The 21,724-nt window shown below is 37.8% G+C and overlaps 1 protein-coding gene across 3 annotated transcripts in view; it reads left to right on the forward strand.

Annotated features, from left to right (window-relative positions):
• Positions 1-20,564, forward strand: part of LOC308665223 (glutamate decarboxylase 1-like) — a 36,166-nt gene extending 15,602 nt beyond the window's left edge. For 2 of the 3 annotated variants that reach the window (XM_081322970.1, XM_081322971.1), the window contains exons 5-15: positions 368-480; positions 3,813-3,928; positions 6,149-6,228; positions 8,087-8,141; positions 10,601-10,717; positions 12,555-12,619; positions 13,741-13,819; positions 14,661-14,810; positions 15,930-16,037; positions 17,744-17,833; positions 19,169-20,564. In XM_081322970.1, the coding sequence (XP_081179096.1) occupies positions 368-480; positions 3,813-3,928; positions 6,149-6,228; positions 8,087-8,141; positions 10,601-10,717; positions 12,555-12,619; positions 13,741-13,819; positions 14,661-14,810; positions 15,930-16,037; positions 17,744-17,833; positions 19,169-19,342 (1,147 nt within the window). In that variant the 3' untranslated portion in view covers positions 19,343-20,564. The remainder of the gene's footprint in view (positions 1-367; positions 481-3,812; positions 3,929-6,148; positions 6,229-8,086; positions 8,142-10,600; positions 10,718-12,554; positions 12,620-13,740; positions 13,820-14,660; positions 14,811-15,929; positions 16,038-17,743; positions 17,834-19,168) is intronic. The other variant, XM_081322972.1, reaches the window with a different exon arrangement.
• Positions 20,565-21,724: the final 1,160 nt, after the last annotated feature.

Raw genomic sequence — 21,724 nt, forward strand, 5'->3', positions numbered from 1 at the left:
AATATAGAACCATTCAATCAACATTAAAGAGAGGTTGCCAAATAGAGAGGCAGAAATAATGTGAATCTTATAACAGTAAAAAAAATGTGAAAGACAATGGCCACCACATTTTCACTGATAACAGTTCTTATTTGTATAAGTCTGTGACAGACTGTTGTGTCAAATGTATCTGGTACTCACATGGTAAACAGAGAAAATGGCTGCCACTTGGTGTGGCCAGGCGTATGTGAACATCCTAGCAAATCTGGAGATTATTGTTAATTCTAGTTTGGTGGTTAAAAGAACTTTGAAAAATGGTTATGGTGTGTTCTTTTTCTTGCTCATTTATGTCTGTGTTATGTTGATTACTTTAAAAATATATTAACAGGTTTACATACGAAATAGCACCAGTGTTCATCATAATGGAGGAGATCTTACTGAAAAAAATGCAGGAAATTATTGGATGGGAAGAAAGCAAATCAGATGGCATATTTTCCCCAGGTAAGTAGGTTGAAAATGTTAAGTGTTATTCAGATTATGCAAACAATGTAGCCTGCTGACATTTCAAATACTGAGTTCTAGTCTCACCCTAGCCATATAAGACAGCTGAATTTGGGCCAGCCACTCTCTCTTAGCCTAACTCTCCGCACAGAGTTCTGGTTGTGGGGAAAATAGGGGTAGGAGAGAGTATTAGGTATGTTTGCCATCTTGGGTTATTTATAAAAAATAATAACAGTGGGAATATATGTACATACTGTACATATATACATAAAGATGATATATTTTCCTCTTTCTCAATATTTTCTCCCTTCCTTAAAATGAATACATAAATGTCAAAACCATTGTGTTAGCTGGGTTTTAATAAGAACCTACAAAGAAAAATGTCATCCTTAGTCATCCTGTCCCCTTCATGGATTACTGCCTTGTTGTGGTGAAGGGGCTTGCGTAATTCAATGAAGCTATGCAGGGCCACACAAGATTGACAGGTCTTAGCAGAGAGTTCTGACAAAATGTGATCCACTGGAGAAGGATATGGCAACCCACTCTAGTATCTTTGCCATGAAAACCCCATGGACAGTACCAAAAGGCAAAAAGATATGGCGCTGGAAGATGAGCCCCTCAGGTCAGAAGGCATCCAATATGCTACTGGGGAAGAGCAGAGGGCTAGTATTAGTAGTGCCAGAAAGAATGAAGTGACTAGGCCAAAGCCAAAAAGATGCTCAGCTGTGGATGTATCTGGTGGTGAAAAGAAAGTCCAATGCTGTAAAGATTTTTTCTCCATAGGAACCTAGAATGTAAAATCCATGAATCAAGGAAAGCTGGATGTGGTCAAACAAGAGATGACAAGACTGAACATCGACATCTTAGGAATAAATGAACTAAAATGGACAGGAGTGGGTGAACTTAATTCAGATGACCATCAGTTATACTACTGCGAGCAAGAATCCATCAGAAGAAATGGAGTAGCCTTCATAGTCAATAAAAGAGTAGGAAAAGCAATACTTGGATACAATCCCCAAAATGACAGAATGATCTCAGTTTGAATCCAAGGCAAACCATTCAATATCACAGTAGTCCATGCCCCAACCACCGGTGCTGAAGATGATGAAATTGACCAGTTCTATGAAGCCCTACAACACCTTATAGAACTAACAACAAAAAATGATGTCCTTATCATCATGGGGGATTGGAATGCTAAAGTAGGAAGCCAAAAGATAACTGAAATAACACGCAAGTTTGGCCTTGAAGTACAAAATGAAGCAGGGCACAGGCTGATAGAATTTTGTCAAGAGAATACGATGGTCATAGCACTCTTTTCCAACAACCCAAGAGACAGCTCTACACATGGACATCACCAGACAGTCAACACAGAAATCAGATTGACTATGTGCTCTGCAGCCAAAGATGGAGAAGCTCTATACAGTAAGTAAAAACAAGTCCAGGAGCTGACTGTGGCTCAGACCATGAGCTTCTCGTTGCAAAATTTAGGCTTAAACTGAAGAAAGAAGGAAAAAACACTAGGCCACTCAGGTATGAACTAAATCATATCCCTGACGAATATACAGTAGAGGTGACAAATAGATTTAAGGAATTAGATCTTATAGACAGAGTGCCTGAAAAACTATGGAGGGAGGTTCACAACATTGTACAAGAGGCACAGGGAGGATTTCAAAGAGGCAGAGGAACTAGAGATTAATTTGCCAACATACGCTGGATCATGGAGAAAGCTAGGGAGTTCCAGAAAAACATCTACTTCTGCTTCATTGACTATGCTAAAGCCTTTGATTGTGTGGATCACAACAAACTGTGGCAAGTTATTAAAGAGATGGGAGTACCAGACCATCTTATTTGTCTCTTGAGAAACCTATATGTGAGCCAAGAAGCAACAGTGAGAACTGGACACAGAAGCACTGATTGGTTCAAAATTGGCAAAGGAGTCTAGCAAGGCTGTATACTGTCACCATGCCTGTTTAACTTATATGCAGAGCACATCATGAGAAATGCAGGGCTAGATGAATCAAAAGTTGGAATTAAGATTGCTGGGAGAAATATCAACAACATAAGATATGCAGATGATACCACTCTAATGGCAGAAAGTGAAGAGGAACTAAAGAGCCTCTTGTTGTGGGTGAAGGAGTGTGCAAAAGTTGGCTTGAAACTTAACATTAAGAAAACCAAGATCATGGCATCCGGTCCTCTCAATTCCTGGCAAATAGATCGGGAAGAAATGGAGGTAGTAACAGATTTTATTTTCCTGGGCTCCAAGATCACCGCAGATGGGGACTGGAGCCAAGAAATTAAAAGACGCTTGTTCCTGGGGACGAAAGCCATGGCAAATCTAGACAGCACACTAAAAAACAGAGACATCACCCTGCCAACAAAAGTGCGTATAGTCAAGGCTATGGTCTTCCCAGTTGCAATGTATGGCTGTGAAATTTGGACCACAAGAAAGGCTGAGCACCAAAGAATTGAGACCTTTGAACTATCGTGCTGGAGAAGACTCCTGCAAGTCCCTTGGACTGCAAGGCGATCAAACCGGTCAGTCCTAGAGGAGATCAACCCTGACTGCTCTTTAGAAGGCCAGATCCTGAAGCTAAAACTCAAATACTTTGGCCACCTAATGAGAAGGAAGGACTCACTGGAGAAGAGCCTAATGCTGGGAAAGATTGAGGGCAATAGAAGAATGGGACAGCAGAGAATGAGGTGGCTGGATGGAGTCACTGAAGCAGTAGAGGTGAGCCTAAATGGACTCCAGAAGATGGTAGAGGACAGGAAGGCCTGGACGAATGTTGTCCATGGGGTCACGATGGGTCAGACAAGGGTTTGCAACTAACAACAAGAACAAAGCCATCCTGTTCTACTTTCTGTCCTCAACTATTTTTGGGGCACCCAAAGCTTTATAACAATGCTGCAAATCACCAGTGGATGTGAGATGATAAGAATTTTCACTGAGATCGTAGAAGGTTGTGGAATTCAGCACGCTGAGATCAATGCAACATCATTTTTAACACTGAAAAATTATGTTGTATCCTAGTGGATAAGAATGTAATTAGGTTAGTTGTGCTTACATAGCAAGCTTTTCATGGCTTTTCTACACAGACCTTCCTTGGCATTGAAAAATATCCTGAATGGAATTAAACTGCCTCTAAAAAATTGGAATTGAGAACATTACCTGTGTGGATGATCCATATTCACTACATGGAATATTTTAAAATAATCTGCATTTCGTATCTGAAATTTGTCTGTTTGACTTGAAATTATGAGATGAAGCATTAATTCCCAATGACACTCAGCTATTCAAATGGTAACAAAATGTTTTTTTTTTTAACCAGGGGGAAGCATATCAAACCTCTACAGTGTTTTAGTTGCTCGCTATAAATACTACCCTGAGATTAAAACCAAAGGCATGGCAGCCCTTCCAGAGATCATATTGTTCATTTCTGAACATGTGAGTATTTACGTGTGCAATCACACCTGTATAAAATTATTTGACTATGGCAGACTGCAATTATCTTAATAATACATGTTTGTTGAATGAACTGTCAGTATGACAACATGCCAGAAGAATGTAGAAATTACAGAAAAGATATCTGAGACCTGGGAAAGTAGAAAGCATGAGAAAGAAACTCAAAACAAGTCCACTTTCATTGTATTAACTATAAATTGGAATAGGGGAGGGCTTTAATAGGCTTTCAAAATTCTGGTACAATGCCCAAACACATTAAAGTACATTTTAAGACTCTTAATGAATCCTTTTTTATCTGACTTTACCTACCTCAAGGACTGACATTCACCAACTCTCAATTCCATTCTCCCTAATTTTAGCAATTGATTACTTACCAGAAAGAAAGTTACCTTGTCAAAAGGGAGGAAAATGAATTTTTAATGTATAATGCATGGCTAGTTGTAGAGATGAGGAAGTGTTGCTTTCTGATAGCAATAATGCAAGTTTGTGCATTGTGAATTATTCCTGTCATGACAGCCACAAGAGATGTTGTGCAAGACCCAGAGCAAAGTCAGTGACTGGTAGCTACCAATAACACATGAATCTTTCAGCCTAGGAACAATGATTACTGTTGCAGTCATCCCTGCTCCATGTTGCTGGTGTAATGTGATTTTTGTGTCAACCTAATGTTGCTATATCCAATATGACAATGGGCTCTAGGTATATTGTTGTAGCAAGAGCAAGAGCACTTAGACATATATACCGCTTTACAGTGCTATATAAGTGGTTTACAGTGTCAGCATATATTGCCCCCAACAATCTGGGTCCTCATTTTACTGACCTTGGTAGGATGGAAGGCTGAGTCAACCTTAACCAGGTGAGAATCGAATTCCTGACAGTTATTTTAGAAGTATTGTTATTATGTATTAAAGATATATTTGGAAGAACTGGAAAACTCTCTGAGCAACAGAACCCCCATATATAGAGAACATCAGATGTGAAAGACTAATATAAATTCCAATGTGCATAAAATGTGACTCACTTTAAGCAATGTCACTATCTTAGGAAGATGACTAGCCTAAGCAGTTATAAATTAATAAACTGTAAATCAAAGAATTATGAGCTTTGATTATATTTTCCTCATTGATCACAACTGTACTGTATTATAGATTATATTATGGAGATATTTTGATTGTAGATTAGACAAGGCACACTTAGTTGGTAATTTCACTTATGAGTTAAGCTTTCATAGAAATAATTTAGCATATTTTCTTGTTATTTCTTTCACTCTCCCTATGGTAACAAGAAAGGGACGCAGTGGCTCAGTGGATTAGGACGCTGAGCTTGCCGATCAGAAGGTCGGCAGTTTGGCGGGTCGAATCCCGAGTGCCGTGTAACAGAGTGAGTGCCTGTTACTCGTCCCAGCTTCTGCCAACCTAGCAGTTCAAAAGCACGTAAAAATGCAAGTAGAAAAATAGGGACCACTACGGTGGGAAGGTAACAGCGTTCTGTGCGCCTTTGGCGTCTAGTCATGCTGGCCACATGACCACGGAGACGTCATCGGACAAGTTCTGGCTCTTCGGCTTTGAAACGGAGATGAGCACCAGCCCCTAGAGTTGGAAACGATTAGCACGCATGTGCGGGGAAACCTTTACCTTTACCTTTTATGGTAACAAGTCAACTGTCTCAAAACAGGTTATTTAGGTTATTTGCTATTTTTCTGCATGCTGCCCCATAATTATATTAAATTTACACTATTGAGAAAGAGGGAGGAAGCACTTCCATCAGTAAAAACCCAGAAAAGAAGTAAATTGTACTATGGCTATTGTTAATTCTCTCAAAAACAAAATACTTTGAAATCTTTTCTGCTTAGAGATATTTAGTTCCCTGATCACCCACAAACACTCTTGAATATTGTGAAAGTCATCTGCTGCCTCCTCTAATATCATCACCATTAAGTCTTAATTTGTTTCTTAACTTATTTATACATACCTACTCACAGGTTCCTCTAATTTAATTAAATGGGGTTTACTCCCAGATACAAGGATTGTTAAAACTGAACTGTAGTCCCACTAATGTTAGCAGACCAGTCATGGTTTTAAACTTAGTGTTACCACCCTTCAATTTTTCTTAAGACAAGAGCAATTATAAAATTGCTTATCTCTAATGCACTTAGTAAAATCTTTTTTCTATTTGATGTTTTTCTCTACTAAATTATTTCAGAGTCACTATTCTATTAAAAAGGCAGCAGCAGTTGTTGGAATTGGCGTGGATAATGTTATTGCTATCAAATGTGATGAAAGGTAAGGTTCTCAAAGTTTTCCTGCATAATATCAGTATGTACAACTCACTTCCTCTGTGGTTCTCTGATAAAGATGTATTTTCATCTTTCAGATTCATTATTTTCACAAAATGTGCCCCCCTTCCCCAGTAGGTTAAATCTCCCTGACCAAATGACTTAGTTAATAATAATAATAATAATAATAATAATAATAATAATAATAATAACAACAACAACAACAACAACAACAACAACAACAACAACAACAATAATAATAATAATAATAATAATAATAATAATAATAATAATAATAATAATAATAATAATAATAATAATAATTTTATTTATATACCGCCCTTCTCCCGAGGGACTCAGGGCGGTGAACAGGGCAAATATATAAAAATACAAAAATACAAAAGTTAAAAAAGAATTAAACATGTGCCCAGCTAAGAACAATAAATACATATAATAAAAGGAGAATAAAAAACCCAAACCATCCCCCTTCAGGCCAGGCCGGCTTGTTCAAATAAGAATGTCTTCAGATCGCGACGGAAGGAGCGAAGGTCGGGCGCCATCCGGAGCTCAACCGGCAACCGATTCCATAGCTCCGGGGCGCCCACAGAGAAGGACCTCCCCCTGGGGGCCACCAATCGACATTCTCTGATCGGTGGCACCCTGAGGAGGCCCACTCTGTGGGAGCGCACAGGGCGGAGGGAAGTTGATGCCGGCAGTTGTCAATTATTGTCAATTATTGTCATAAGTTGTCAATTATTTGGCAAACCTTTCACAAACAATGAGAAACAGCTACCTTTCCCAGAGCAGGATAGATTATTTCAGTTATTGCCTCCAGATCATTTTTCCTCCTGCGTTGTACCAATCTGCCATGAAGTCAAGGAATTCTTGTAAAATGTATCAATTAATTTCTCATAAATAATACATCAACTGAAACTAGGTCAATTGTCCCCATCGGTGCCATCAAGATGTAGCTGCTGAAGTTAGTTCTGTTGTTATCGGGGAAAAAATGGCTGTATGTATAAGGATATCAAGAACATCAATGCATTTAATGAGTCAATTGGAACATGACTGATGTTTTAACAAAGAATGTTAGTATAATTAAAAACAATAAAGGACTTTTTTTTCAAACTTCTACTGCAAATCCAAGTCTACTTTCTCACCAAGCAGTAAACAGATTTTATTCTATTAATTTACTTTGTTTGCTGACAGGGAAAAAAGGGATAAGGACTTCATTGATATCCTTCATCATTTCTTGGAGACATAAAAGGAGATTTCAATGGTTTTATGACTTCTATTGTGTCTTTATTTCGTATGCTCAAAGTTTTCTACATATTCAAAAGTCAAGGTCTACTATGGGTAGACACCTCTGCATCTAATTTTTAATGTAGACTCCCCCTCCAAGTGGGTTTCAATGACCGATATAATATTATTCTACAGTACTGAGGAAGTTCACCATGTATCATGAAGAAAATGAACAATGGAGGAATTAGACCAGGAGTGTCAAACTGGCGGCCCACAGGACAGATGCATCACACACAGGCCACACCCACCCTGGTGCCACAAAGGCAAAAAATGTCATGATACATCACGATACATCACGTGATGCAATAGAGCTTGACACCCATGAATTAGTCCTACAAGCTCTATCCTGTCTTCTTCACTTGATTGTGTGTATATGTGTTTGTATATGTGTTCATGTTGAAAATGATTGAATGGAACTTGAGTGACATGGATATTTGTTTGGAAGTACATATCTGTGAATGGTTTTGCTTGGAAAAGAAAGGTTTTTTTTACATTTTTGGAAAATTCAGGCATGCCATCTTTATTAACCACTATTTTTTTTTTTAAAAAAACCAACTTAACAGAGGGAAAATGATTCCATCTGAACTGGAGAAAAATATTATCAAAGTCAAGAAACAGGTTTGTTTGTTTGTTTGTTTGTTTTCTTATTCTGTTGGTTTTATGCTTCATGGCATTTTCATTAATTTGATAAAGTAAGCTACTATTCATGTCCCAAGAAACCTGTAAACTCTTTCAGTCTCTACTCCCGTGACTATTCCTCTGGAACATAAATTGGTTGATAACTTTGAATTATCATGCTAATGGAAATTTGACTTTGGTGGGATATCTAAAAATATGTAGAATAGTTTTCTTTTCTTTTCTTTTTCCAAAAGGGGAAAGACAGAAAAGTGAGCAGATAAAAACAACAACCCATTGCTCATCCTTGCTTCTAGGGTAGTCATCCATCACCAAAAAGGACAGGTTAATGAGATAGTGGTTTAAAAAGGCCACAAGAATTTTCTACTTCCTCGTATTTCAGTTACACCCCAGGGGAAGATATCATAAGGAAAATCGTCCTTTGGGCTCTTCTTAGATTAGAATATGCTGGCATTGGGCAGCATATTACAAGATTTGTAATAGAAAAGCAGTGGGCAGGGAGGATGGTTTATAGAAATAGCATCCTTGGCTATTTTGTTCAGTAAGCTCAACCATAATATTGTAGAGGTACAACTGGCTCCAATAATTTTAATATCAGTTTTCTTAAAAAAAACAAAACATTTTCAAACTTAGCTTTTTACTCTGTTTTACTGTATATATATATATATATATATATATATATATATATATATATATATATATATATATATATATATATATATATATATATATATATATATATATATATATATATATATATATATATATATATATATATATATATATATATATATATATATATATATATATATATATATATATATATATGGTCATTCGGGTTTTTCCCCATGTAGAATTGAAGGTGTAAGAGCAACGTTTCGACGAAATCTCATCCGTCAATGACGGATGAGATTTCGTCGAAATGTTGCTCTTACACCTTCAATTCTACGTGGGGAAAAAACCCGAATGACCAAAGATATACATACAAACACCTGTGAAAACCTCAGAAAACATATATATATCGCCATACATAAATACACACACGTAAGTTTGGGTGCTGCTCGTCCATTTCCCCTTTCACTGTATCCACCCTCCTTCTCTCTCTTCCCTCTTCTCTACTTTCTTTCTCCCTTTCTCCTTTCTTTCCTACTTCCCTCTTCTTCCTCTCCTCTTCTCTTTCCTTCACCACTCCCTTCCCGTTTCTCCCCACTTCTCCTCTTTCCTTCCAACCTTCCTACTTCCTTCCCCCTCCTCTACTCTCTTCCCTCTCTTTTTACTGTCTTCAGAACACTTGTTCAAATTTTGTTGGACTGCATGCAGTTGTTATGTGTTTATGTCAAGCTTCCTGTCCATGATTCTGAAACTACTTGGGAAAAGGTGGTTTATAAATATATTAATAAAAAAAAGAAAATGAATTCAAGATTTTTCTCATAAAAATCTTTAGGATGCACTGACTCATCATTTTTTAAAATTTCCTAAGAATGTCTATGAAACACAGTAGTATTTTAATAATTATCTGAGGGCTTAGAACAGGAGTATCAAACTGCTGGCCCACAGGCTGGATGCATCATGCCGAAACGGCACCCACCCAAGCTCCGGCAATGGGGAAAAAGTTGTGATATATCACAACACCTCACATGACGTGCTTAGAAGGTAAACAGGACTTGGACAGAGTTGAACTTGGAAAAGGAAGTGTTAGACTGAGAATCATCCCAGAAAGCAAGAGTGAAAAGCCACTTCATTTTGTTGTCAATATTACCATGAAGTCCCCAGAAATCAGTCTTCACTTGAGGGTGTTACAAGATATGCATTGTTTGGTTGAAAGAAGGCATTTTATTTTATTTTTTATTGATGCGATATTCTATATCAGACATGTCAAACACAAGGCCCAGGGGCCAGATCCGGCCTGCAAAGTGGTTTCATGCGGCCTGCGAAGCCATCCTGGAAACAGTGAGGGAACAGCCCCCACTGCCTTGGCCCTGGCCCAGAGAGCCTCCTTCTGCCAGAGACCCTCAGATCTGTCCCACTCCTGCCCAGGCCCCCATAGGCACCCTTGATGCGAACGATGTAGAACTGGCCATGCCCACCCAGTAGGCCATACACACTCTAGCCACGCCCACCCAGTAGGCCATGCTCACCCTGGCCACACCCACCCGGCCCCCTGAGGGCAACCGCAATGCTGATGTGGCCCTCAATGAAATTGAGTTTGACACCCCTGTTCTATATGGTGTAACTAATGAGGAAGGTCTTTAAAGTTGTTAAAGTTTAAAGCACACAAGTTGTTACATGCAAAACATGAATTGATCTCTTCTGAACTAAAACATCCTAGCTATACAGTACCACCACATCCAAAATGGAAACATGTTTTATTTATAAGAATGATTACAACAGAGGACAGATTGTATGTTCTTTAATATAGACTGTTGTATTTTTTTTTTCAGGGGAAAATACCACTGTACGTTAGTGCCACAGCTGGCACAACAGTGTATGGAGCCTTTGATCCTCTCATCAACATTGCTGACATTTGTGAAAAATACAATCTTTGGATGCATGTGGATGTAAGATCCTTGTTTTCACACTCAATGCTGCCACCAACTAGTGGTGAGACAGAAGCTGAGCTGCTGTATAAGCTGTCCCCTCACAAATATACATTCCCAACTTCTTCACTGTGCAGGATCAACTTGAAGCAGCTTACAAACCAATTTTAAGAGTCTAGGGGAAAAATATTTATTAAATTTATATGCTGCCCACCTCACCATCCAAAATGACTCTGAATGGCTTCAATGGTTTGAAGAGAGGTTGTTTCTTTCTGTGGATATTGCAAACTCTAGTTTCTTTTCAGATTGTATAAAATCTCTTTGAAAGATTTATGCAGCCCTATTAAATATACACAAGAGCGATGTAGATAAATAACAGTAATTTAGGCAATTTAAAATGCAGTGAATTGGTTGGAGTCTTATAAAATTGATTTATAATTGCATATGATGAGCAAAGATAACCATGAAAGATGTTACTTGCTTTCAAGGAGAGAAAGGTCATTGCCACTCTTAAGATTATTCTCTTAATGTAAACATAGGTAAGAATAAAATCTTGGTTATATCAAAATAACACCTTGAGCTAGAATACAACTAATGGGATGTTGCAATAGATTGTTATTTGACTTCAGTAATTTCCTTCCTATGACTAAATCAAATTATTTAGTACATAATATGACACACTTTAAAGCAGTACTTTGTGTTGACTCCTGGCAATTGCCTGGACTGCAGAAGTTAAAAGACTCAATCTCACAAAGATGATTTTGTGCCTAAGGATTCCAACTCATAGACTCCTGATAAAATGGTGATTAGTATATACTGGAAGTGACAAAAAAGAAAAACAGGAAAAGGATCTACATCAGGGGTGTCAAACTCAATTTCATTGAGGGCCGCATTAGCATTGCGGTTGCCTTCAGGGGGCTGGATGGGTATGGCCTGGGTGGGCATGGCCTACTGGGTGGGCATGGCTAAAGTGCGTATGGCCTACTGGGTGGGCATGGCCAGCTCTACATCGTTTGCATCAAGGGTGCCTATGGGGGCCTGGGCAGGAGTGGGACAGATCTGAGGGTCTCTGGCAGAAGGAGAGTCTCTGGGCCAGGGCCAAGGCAGTGGGGGCCGTTCCCTCACTGTTTCCAGGATGGTTTTGCGGGCCACATGAAACCACTTCGGAGGCCGGATCTGGCCCCCGGGCCTTGTGCTTGACATGTCTGATCTACATAATAACTGCAGTAACAATATAAAATTAATTCAATCCTTAATCTTATCATCAGATAACAAACTCATATCCTGGATTCTGTCCTTAAAATCAGAGAGTAAGTTTCTTTCCAGTTGCCTCAACAGAACCAAAGCTCCTCATGAGACAACAAACTTCATATTTTAGAAATATAATTAAACATTGCATGGTTCCTTAATTGTCATATTTCTTCCCATGTGTTTTGACATATGTAGTGATTTAAAACCAAAACAAGGCTACAGTTGGAAAGACCAGGTCATATGAATTAAGGAAACTTCAAATTGTTTACAATACCCACCTAAAAAAAAAATCTAATGATCCTTCTTTGAGTGTCCAATAAAGATGAAATAATATTTTCTGATTAGTCAATTTCAAGTTTAAATGGTAAGATGTATATTCACATTACTTCGCACTTGGTCTCATTGATTCCCCAAAATTGGATATTCTAGTTTTTCCTTCCACTACTGAAGTATATAACTATTACTAATACAATAACTTTTATTTTAAATTCCTTAGCTTCTCTTTTCCCTTATATTTTAGAAAGGCCAGTGTAGTAAGTATGGCTGGCAAAATGTAATAAAAGGTGGAATCTTTTCGTTTAGATAACTGTGTGTTTAATTTCAATAGGCATCATGGGGAGGTGGTTTACTATTGTCAAGAAAGCATTCCCATAAGTTGAACGGCATTGAAAGGTGAGCATCTTATGATGTAATTTATTTGTACAACAGTGAGATCAATATCTTAGTTATGGTTTTTTTGTTTGTAACCTTTTACTGAAGAATAAATAAATATCATTCTTTATAAATAAAGAATAAATAAAGAATATAATTACAATGATAATGACTCCTGAACAACCAAAGTGAACTGTGTTATGACAAGCGGGAGGGAAATAAAAATCTATTCCTACAACCTGCTCATCAGTTGAAAGAGGGAGAGATATAGGTTGTGAAAATGGAAAAGCATTAATAGACTCAGTTCAGCTAATCCCCAGAGGGTACAATTTCCCCTTACACAAACCAATTCACACTTAGAGTTAAACTGTTTTTACTTAATTAACCCTGTTGTGGGAACATTTCCCCATTTTACCTACCAAATAAAAGGACTGGCAATAATCAGGAGCTGAAAATGCAAGCTTATCTACAACTATATTTTATTAGTTTGTTGGTTTTTATGAGATTTATTTGCCGCCTATGTCACTTTGAGATGACTCTGGACGGCTTACAAACTTTAAAAGCCAAGAAAACCATGAACAATAAATATTCTAATAACAGTAGTAAATTACAATTACAATTAAAAAGAGGGGGAGGAAGGGAGTGGGATGCACATGGTGAGGAGAGGTGGGGTCTTCCCTTAATCCATCAACCACTTCCAGTGTGATACCTATATACAGTAATCAGTGGTTTTTCACTGAGTTAGTTCAATTATATGATGACACTAGTAAATGCACACATTTATATAGGATCATGGAGTGACAATAATCTGACCATAATTTTAGAGGTTTATTTTTCCCGGCTTTAAGAAATGCTTTACTTATATTCTCTTTTTTTAAAAGCGTTCTCCATTTAATATCCCTTTTGTTTCTGTTTTGTTGTTGTTGTTGTGTTTCTATAATCTGCAGTTTCCAATGTTTCTGTCTTTGTGGACAGGCAGGGGCAGCGGAGGGGGGAGGGAGAGGGGATGGTTCCACGCAAGCAGCGGACAAGCCACTTGCGTGACCCAGTTCTGAACAGTCCCTGCGTATAATCATATAGTTGCAGATATTGACACAGATATTACTACAGCTGCAGATATTAAAGTTCACTTCTTTAATTAGAGCCAACTCTGTCACCTGGAATCCTCACAAACTGATGGGTGTTCCACTGCAGTGCTCAGCTTTTTTAGTCCATGAAAAGGTAATTTCCTTTTTTTGGGGGGGGGTGGGTGGGTGGGTGGGTGGGGGTGTCCAGGTAAGCCTACCTGTTTTCTATAAAAAAATAAGACTTATATCTAATTAATGTTTAAATAATATTTCCTAAGGAAAGATTAGTAGAGTAAGGTTCCTATTGCCTTATATACTTCCTTGGAAACAACTTTTACTGAAATTAATTGGATTACTTCTGAGCAGGGGGTCTTCAAACTTGGCAAGTTTAAGACTTGTGGACTTCAACTCCCAGAATTCCTCAGCCAGCCCTAGCTGGCTGAGGAATTCCTGAAGTTGAAGTCCACAAGTCTTAAAGTTGCCAAGTTTGAAGACCCCTGCTTTTGAGCAATCATGCGGGCAGTAAAGACGTTTAGTGGAGCTGGGGAGGGTTCGCTCCAGCACGAGTTCACTATGCAATACGAGTGGGGCTCCCCAGGAGAAGAAAGTTATGGAACTGACTTTCAGTCTTCCTTGCTGGCTTCCCCATTGGCTTTGCTTGGGGGAAACTGGCAAGGAAGACTGCAAATGGTAGCCACATGACCGTGAGATGCTGCAGCAGTCGCCAAGAATTTAAATAAATGAACAGGTGAGGACAAGGCTGCTGCGACAGCCAGAATTTTGAGGATTGGTTGTAATTACCACTTGCTTAATACCATCACAACTTTGGTCGCTGAACAAATGGTAATTAACTGAGGAGCACCTGTAATGCGTGGATTTGGCTTGGTGGGAATCGCAGCCCTCTCCCAATTCATTTCTAGGATGGTATCAGATCATAACGATACGTAAAATAAAATTGTTGGTAGATGCTTTTCTTATTCTCTATTTTCCTCTAGGGTCTTCTCCAAGCCTGCCACCAGCTCCATGCTGACTATCTCTTCCAACCGGACAAGGCTTATGATACAGTTTATGACACCGGAGACAAGACAATCCAGTGTGGCCGACATGTTGATGTCTTCAAACTATGGCTAATGTGGAGAGCTAAAGTAGGAGCAAATTCATTACTGGATGAAGTACCTGACTAAAGATGAACAAGTTGGTTGCTTTCAGTTTCTTAGTTTTTAATATTAGGTTTAGTTCTAATATTTGCATCACTTGAGGATTTTTTTTTCCAGTCAAAATTAATACTATTAATAAATGTACACACACACACATACCCATTTGCAAGTGTTTTCCTTTTAATGTGCATGTGTGCATATATACATTTGCACACTGCTTTCTAATAAGCACATTTTTGTGCATGTCTCGATCGGAAAAGTGCACACAGTTTTTGAAACACAACGTTTAGAGAAGGCACCTTCTGGAGGTGCAAAATTACAAATTTTGCATTAAAATGTGAATCAATTATCTCCACCGAGCTGAGATATAATGCAACAAACAGAATCTCAGAAGAAAAGGAAAACATTGAAGTCTCCAATGCTGTTATGGAAAGCAGGCAGAGAAACTGAGACAGTAAGTGGGAAAGTTATAGATAATAAATAATGTCAAATATAGTCAGAAGGCAAATTTTTTGGAACTCCTCATCTGTGAGGAAAGTCTCCATTTCTGCTACACAACCAAACAATACCTGAAATAATTCCAAAAGTCAAAGTTATAGAGTTACCCAGTGCTTTTTTTGTAAAAGAAAAAGGTGCCGGAACTCACACATGTCATACAACCCACCTTGCCCACCCTACAAGGTTCCATCCAAAAAAGGTACCGGAACTCCGTTCTGAGCGTTCTATGAGAAAAAAAGCCCTGGAGTTACCCTGTGGTAAGATGAGCAGCAATACATTTGAATGAATGAATGAATGAATGAATGAATGAATGAATGAATGAATGAATGAAAATCTGATCAGTATTGCTGGGCCTCAGCAATAAAAGTATTTATCTATCTTTGCTGGACTTCTTTGTAATGAAGCTCTAATAAAAATCTGCAGAGAAATCTTTCTATTCTTCATAAGGCAGTTTCTGAAATTCCAATATAGCCATTATGTTACTTTATAGTAAAAAGGACCTCATTTTAATTGTTTTCTGGCTCCAGATAAATCATTGTCATTTTACCTTGCAGACTTGCAGTGTATAATGGAAGGAACCGTGTTTGTTCTGCCTTTTCTGTCTTACAGGGCACGGGAGGATTTGAAATTCCTATCAATAAATTTTTGGAATTTGCAGAATATCTTCATAAGGAACTCAAGAGAAGAAACAATTATGAGCTGGTTTTTGATGCTGAGGTTAGGAGTTAACAGTGGCAAGAAGTCTCTGTATTGTTTCTTTATTTTGTTAATCTACAGTTTCCAGTTCCCACAAAAGTCTTCTTCGCAAAGGATGAAAATAGCCAGTTTGGTATAGTAGTGATTAAGAATCCTAATTTTGGTCCAGGTGCTCTCAGCCCAATCCATGTCACAGGGTTGTTATTGTGAGAAAATAGGGGGAAAGAAGGAATATTGCATATATTTGCCATCTTGACTTATTTGTAAAAACAATAATGGCAGGATATAAATGAAATAAATAAATGGGCACACTAAGTTAATTATCACGACAGTTACAAAGATCTTCCAATCTTTCTTGGCTGGATTATAAGGAATAAATGTGGTTTTTTTCCTCTTCCATCTCCACCTCCTTCAATCCTTTTTTTTTCAATCACTTTTTTTTCTTAGTTGAAACTTTGCATACGAACCTCCATGCAAGTGAATTCTTTGTATTACTTATTACTGGGTGTGAATCAGGATTTCCAGTGACTAGGAAGAATGAAACATCTTTTTCCCTAGGTTAAGTCAGTGCCAAATAAATTAATCAGATTAAATGAAAATATGTTCAAAAATGGATTTGAACCTCACATTTCTGCTTCAGCTGAGTAGCATTCTGATGCTAGAATTCTACATTTTCCAGAACTTCTTTACAAATTCATGTGGGTGCATATTTATTTCATGTTAAGCCCCAGAGATTTCCTGGAGCTATTAATGTGTAAAATGTAAAATGTTTCGTAAATATGTGAACATCAGAAAAGGCAACCCTTAGTTTTCATAATGCCCCAGGAGAGAAAAATAGAGTAGCAAATGTGCAGTATGAATCAAAAGATATAAAAATGCTTCACAAATAGATAGCAGTTGTAAAATTATCACTAAACTTAAAAAAGGACTGAAAAGCTAAACTAAATATAAGTTAGATCTGGAAAAGTTCTACAGCCTAAATTTTTGATATTTATGGAATATTCTTCGCACAAATCATTTTTTTCCCTGAGCTAATGGAAAACAGCCAATTTTAAAATATGCAATAATTCATTGAGATGCCTCAGAGACTTCTATATAATTAAGGAAACTTAAATAGACTGTTTTCACACATTTTATCTCAGTAGATATTAATAAACATCTCATGGAAATATCCTACACCTGAACTAATGATAACTGTCAATAAAATAAGTTAAAATTTATGTTCGTGCAGAAACAAATTCAGCCAATATTTAAGATTGCAGTGAACTTAATAAAAATACATTTTAGCTTAATTCATTATGAATTTTGACTCTGTAGTGGAGAAACGACTCCTGAGCTATTTTGTGATGTTTATTGGGTTGGCAGTAGAAAATATTTTCCCCTCTGTTATACAGGCATGAATAGTTATATTTAATGTGAGGCAATTCTGAAGGATGGAAATATAATGGCTGAAGTTTCCATCGAGCTTTTTCATGCTGGGCACTATGTGAAAAATATAATATCCTGCAACGTCATCAGCCAACTGAGCAAGTCATGGGCTTACCATGAATTTATATTTATAGTAAGGATTTTGCATAAACAGTGGATTTATTTTAATTTTGCTTCCAAGACTTCAGATTCCAATTTCCCCTGCCTATTTGATAAAGTAGAACATTTGTTGCAGAAATAAAAATGTTTGATTTTACCTCTTCTTTTTTTCTTTTTTCTTTAAAAAAATAATCTTCAAGCCTGAACTCAGCAATGTATGTTTCTGGTATATCCCACCAAGTCTTCATCAAATCCCAAAGGGGCCAGAAAGAGACAAAAGACTTCATGAGGTAAAAGCTCATATGTACATTTTCTTTTAGAGCAGTTTTTTAGAGCAACTTTAATATGTGTGGACTTCAATTCCCAGAATTTCCTAGCCAACCAGTCTGGGTATGGAATTCTAGAAGTTGAAGTGCACACATATTAAAGTTGCCAAGTTTGAAAACACTGTGTTAGAGCAAGTCTTCTATCTATCCCTCCATATTTCGCATAAGTTAAATACAGTGGTGGGATTCAGCTGGTTCTCACCACTTCGGCAGTGATAGCTAATTTTCTGTTGCCCAGGCCCAGAATGAACTTCCGAAAGTGGCATCCACACAGAGAACCAGTTGTTCACATATTTGAATCCCACCACTGGTTAAATATATTAGATGACAACTACTACTATCCTAAGGGACGCGGTGGCTCAGTGGGTTAGGACGCTGAGCTTGTTGATCAGAAGGTCGGCAGTTTGGCGGGTCGAATCCCGAGTGCCGCGTCGCAGAGTGAGTACCTGTTACTCGTCCCAGCTTCTGCCAACCTAGCAGTTTGAAAGCACATAAAAATGCAAGTAGAAAAATAGGGACCACTACGATGGGAAGGTAACAGCATTCCATGCACTTTTGGCGTCTAGTCATGCCAGACACATGACCACGAAGACATCCTCGGACAAGCGCTGGCTCTTCAGCTTTGAAACGGAGATGAGTACCAGCCCCTAGAGTTGGAAATGACTAGCATGCATGTGCGGGGGAACCTTTACCTTTACCTTTACCTTACTACTATCCTTACCAATGATTCATTGAGTGTGACAACTAGGGATGAAGGATCATGCAATCCAGCATTTGGGTAAGGGTAGTCTATTTTATGCATAGCAGATAGAATCTGTAATTGCAGAAGATCTGGTTTTGCTTTCAGCTTCTGATAGACATATCTGACTGTTCCTGTTCTGCATGGTTTTACCCAACATTTTATTCCCAGTTTATTTCTACTTTTTTTTCTAATCAAAGACACACCACTGAATCCTTTTTTTTTTCATTTTTTAATTTGTTTTATTGAATTGTGATAAGGCATAAGTAATACATTATATTATTTGAATACAGTGCTATTTATATCATATTGATTAGAGAATATTAATACTCTGATGTTTAAATATTTAAAGATAAAGAAAAAAATTAATAATATTAAGACATTCCTAAAATGTCAATATTGATAAGCATAAAGTTCACCATATTTTAATCACATATAAATAAATACTTTAATCATATTTCTGCCAATAGTCCAAAATAAAGGCTGCTATTACTTATTCTTTAGCCTCTTCAATGGTTTACCCCAGAAATTAAGTATTGTTTTCTGCCCTATCTATCCAGGTTGCTCCAAAAATAAAATCAAGAATGATTGAAGAAGGCACTACTATGGTTAGCTACCAACCTTTGGGAGACAATGTGAACTTTTTCCGAATGGTCTTCTCTAATCCAGCAACCAAAAAATCAGATGTTGATTTCCTCTTGGAAGAGATTGAAAGGCTCGGGAAGGATTTGTGATAATCTGAAAAAAAAGTATTATTAGTATTGTGGAGATTCTCTACAGCAGTGTCAACTTTAATGTGTGTGTACTTCAACTCCCAAAATTCCCTAGCCAGTCCTCTGACTAGGGAATTCTGGAAGCTGAAGTCTACATCTTAGAGTTGTCAAAGTTGAGGAACATGGATTGTTGTTGTTGATGTTGTTATTTTTTTTTCCATAAAAGAGCTACACTGTATTTTCCTTTCTTTCTTGCAGTGAAATTAAAAGGTTTGAAACATACTGGGAAGGGAGTTAGATCTGATGACTTGTACCATTTTCCAAGAAGCTTATACTTGCATAAAGTGGGTAAAGAACCTTACATGTCTTTTTACTCAAAGCAGTGAGCATTGTTTTCGCATAAGCTGCGCATAGCCTAACAAAACATCTTAGATTAGAAAGTTCATGTGATCATACTCTGTTGCATGATCACTTATATAATCTCCAAAGGAAATCAGGTGTGAGAATCACCGTGCACAATATAAGCGATGGGCGTTTTAAAAACCCCACAGAGACACATCTCATGGCACCATTCTCGGGGTTGAGACAGATCCAAGATGGCAGGTAGTCTCCAACTTACAATGACTCATTTAGTGACTGTTCAAAGTTACAACAACACCGGAAAAAGTGACTTATGACAATTTTACATGCATATGACCATTGCAGCAGCCCCATGCAGTAGTTACAGCAGTGATCAAAATTTGGATGTAAAGACAAAGTGGAACATAAAAAAGTTGGCCAGACTACAACTAGAAGTAACCCTGCATAATAAAGATTATTTGCATCCCCTTCAGTCAGGAGTCAAGCCTAGACATGGGGCAAAACCACATTGGTCATTCTTGTGATGATCTATAGCAGGATGTGAGTGAGGATGGCACTCTTAGTCCAATACTTTTGGAAATGCATGCATTAGGTAGATATAGCCTAGTCAGAATGTGTACCCACTTCCTGTGCGACCAAGCAGGCAAGCAGGCAAAAACCCTGAAGATGGCTTTCTTTGTACAGCTCCATCACTTATTCTAGAAACTCAAAATGCTGTTCCCATTCAGTAATTAGAAAGATAATGATAAGAAACTTCTTTCATGGGGTATTTTGAATGGAAGAGCAGTGACAGCATAGGTAATGATTGCATGTTTATTAATGGATTGGTTTTACATTGAATTTTGGTTTCAGTGTATTTAAAAGTGTAAGCCATTAGAGTCTAGTCAGTAGGCAGAACTAAATTATTGTAAATAAATAAATAAAATCAACAAATAGAGATTGTTTAATTCTTTGAAAACACCTCTGACCATTATCTATTGTTTTATACCGGTTTTAGATTTAAAAAAAACATTTTAAAATTTATTTTAAAAATGGTATGCCATTCTTCAAAGTGTTCAGAATTTCTTGGGGCATATTTGAGCATTTTCACTAGTCAATGCCTTATAGATGAATAAGAACTGTCATTTCTGGAACTTGTGCTTTAGATTTTCACCATCAGTTTGAGAAAGATGGAAGTAAATGAGGCGGAAGCTGGTGAATGTGTCCCAATGTATCCTGTATGGTGTAGACATCTGAATGCCTGAATAGAGATTATGTCTCAAATAGGTGATTTGCCAAACACAGAAGTAGAATATTATAAAATTTAAGAGCAACACACCTATTTCTCTTCAATGAAGCACTTCAGATAGAACTACCAGATTTTTCTTCTGAAAATTAAGATACCTCTGAGTCTGGGAATATTGCCAATGCAGAATTGTACAGTTTAATATGGAGCCTGGGAAATTCAGCAACTCAAGATGAGAATTTGCTCTATTTTCCTATTCACAGTTCTACCATAATACCTCTATTATGGCACTATCTATGCAATAACCAAGGATGAAGAATATCAGGTCCTCAAGGTGTGGTCTCAGTTAAAGCTCTCATTTCCATTCAAGTCTAACCATGTAAATTGACACTGTTGGAAATTGTAGCCCAAAATATTTGAAGGACAAAAAGTTCCTCATTCCTAGAGAAGGCAGTGTACCCTTGCAAAGTGGCGTGGTCACACAGAGAGATGGACACTTGAGCTGGGTAGTAACTTCTTTATTGGATCAGGAATGAAGCTAGGGCAAAAGGGTTACCTGGCGTCTCTTTATACCTGCCCAGGTGAATTGCAACCAATAGATTCAAACCTGGGCTTCCCGGCAGTGCAAATGGCCAATGGATTTAAACCCTGGCTTCCCGCCAGAGCTGACCATGCCCTGGGGCTGTCAACGGCTTGCTCTATTCAGGCTTTCCCGCCAAAACGGTTATAGCCTGGAGCTGTCCAGCCCCCTGCTGTGCTGACATCCCATGTATGCTTAAGAGCGTACACTACAACCCTGGAAGTAAGAATGATTTCAC

This window comes from Vipera berus (genome assembly GCF_964194415.1).
Source record: "Vipera berus genome assembly, chromosome: 3".
NCBI lineage: Eukaryota > Metazoa > Chordata > Lepidosauria > Squamata > Viperidae > Vipera > Vipera berus.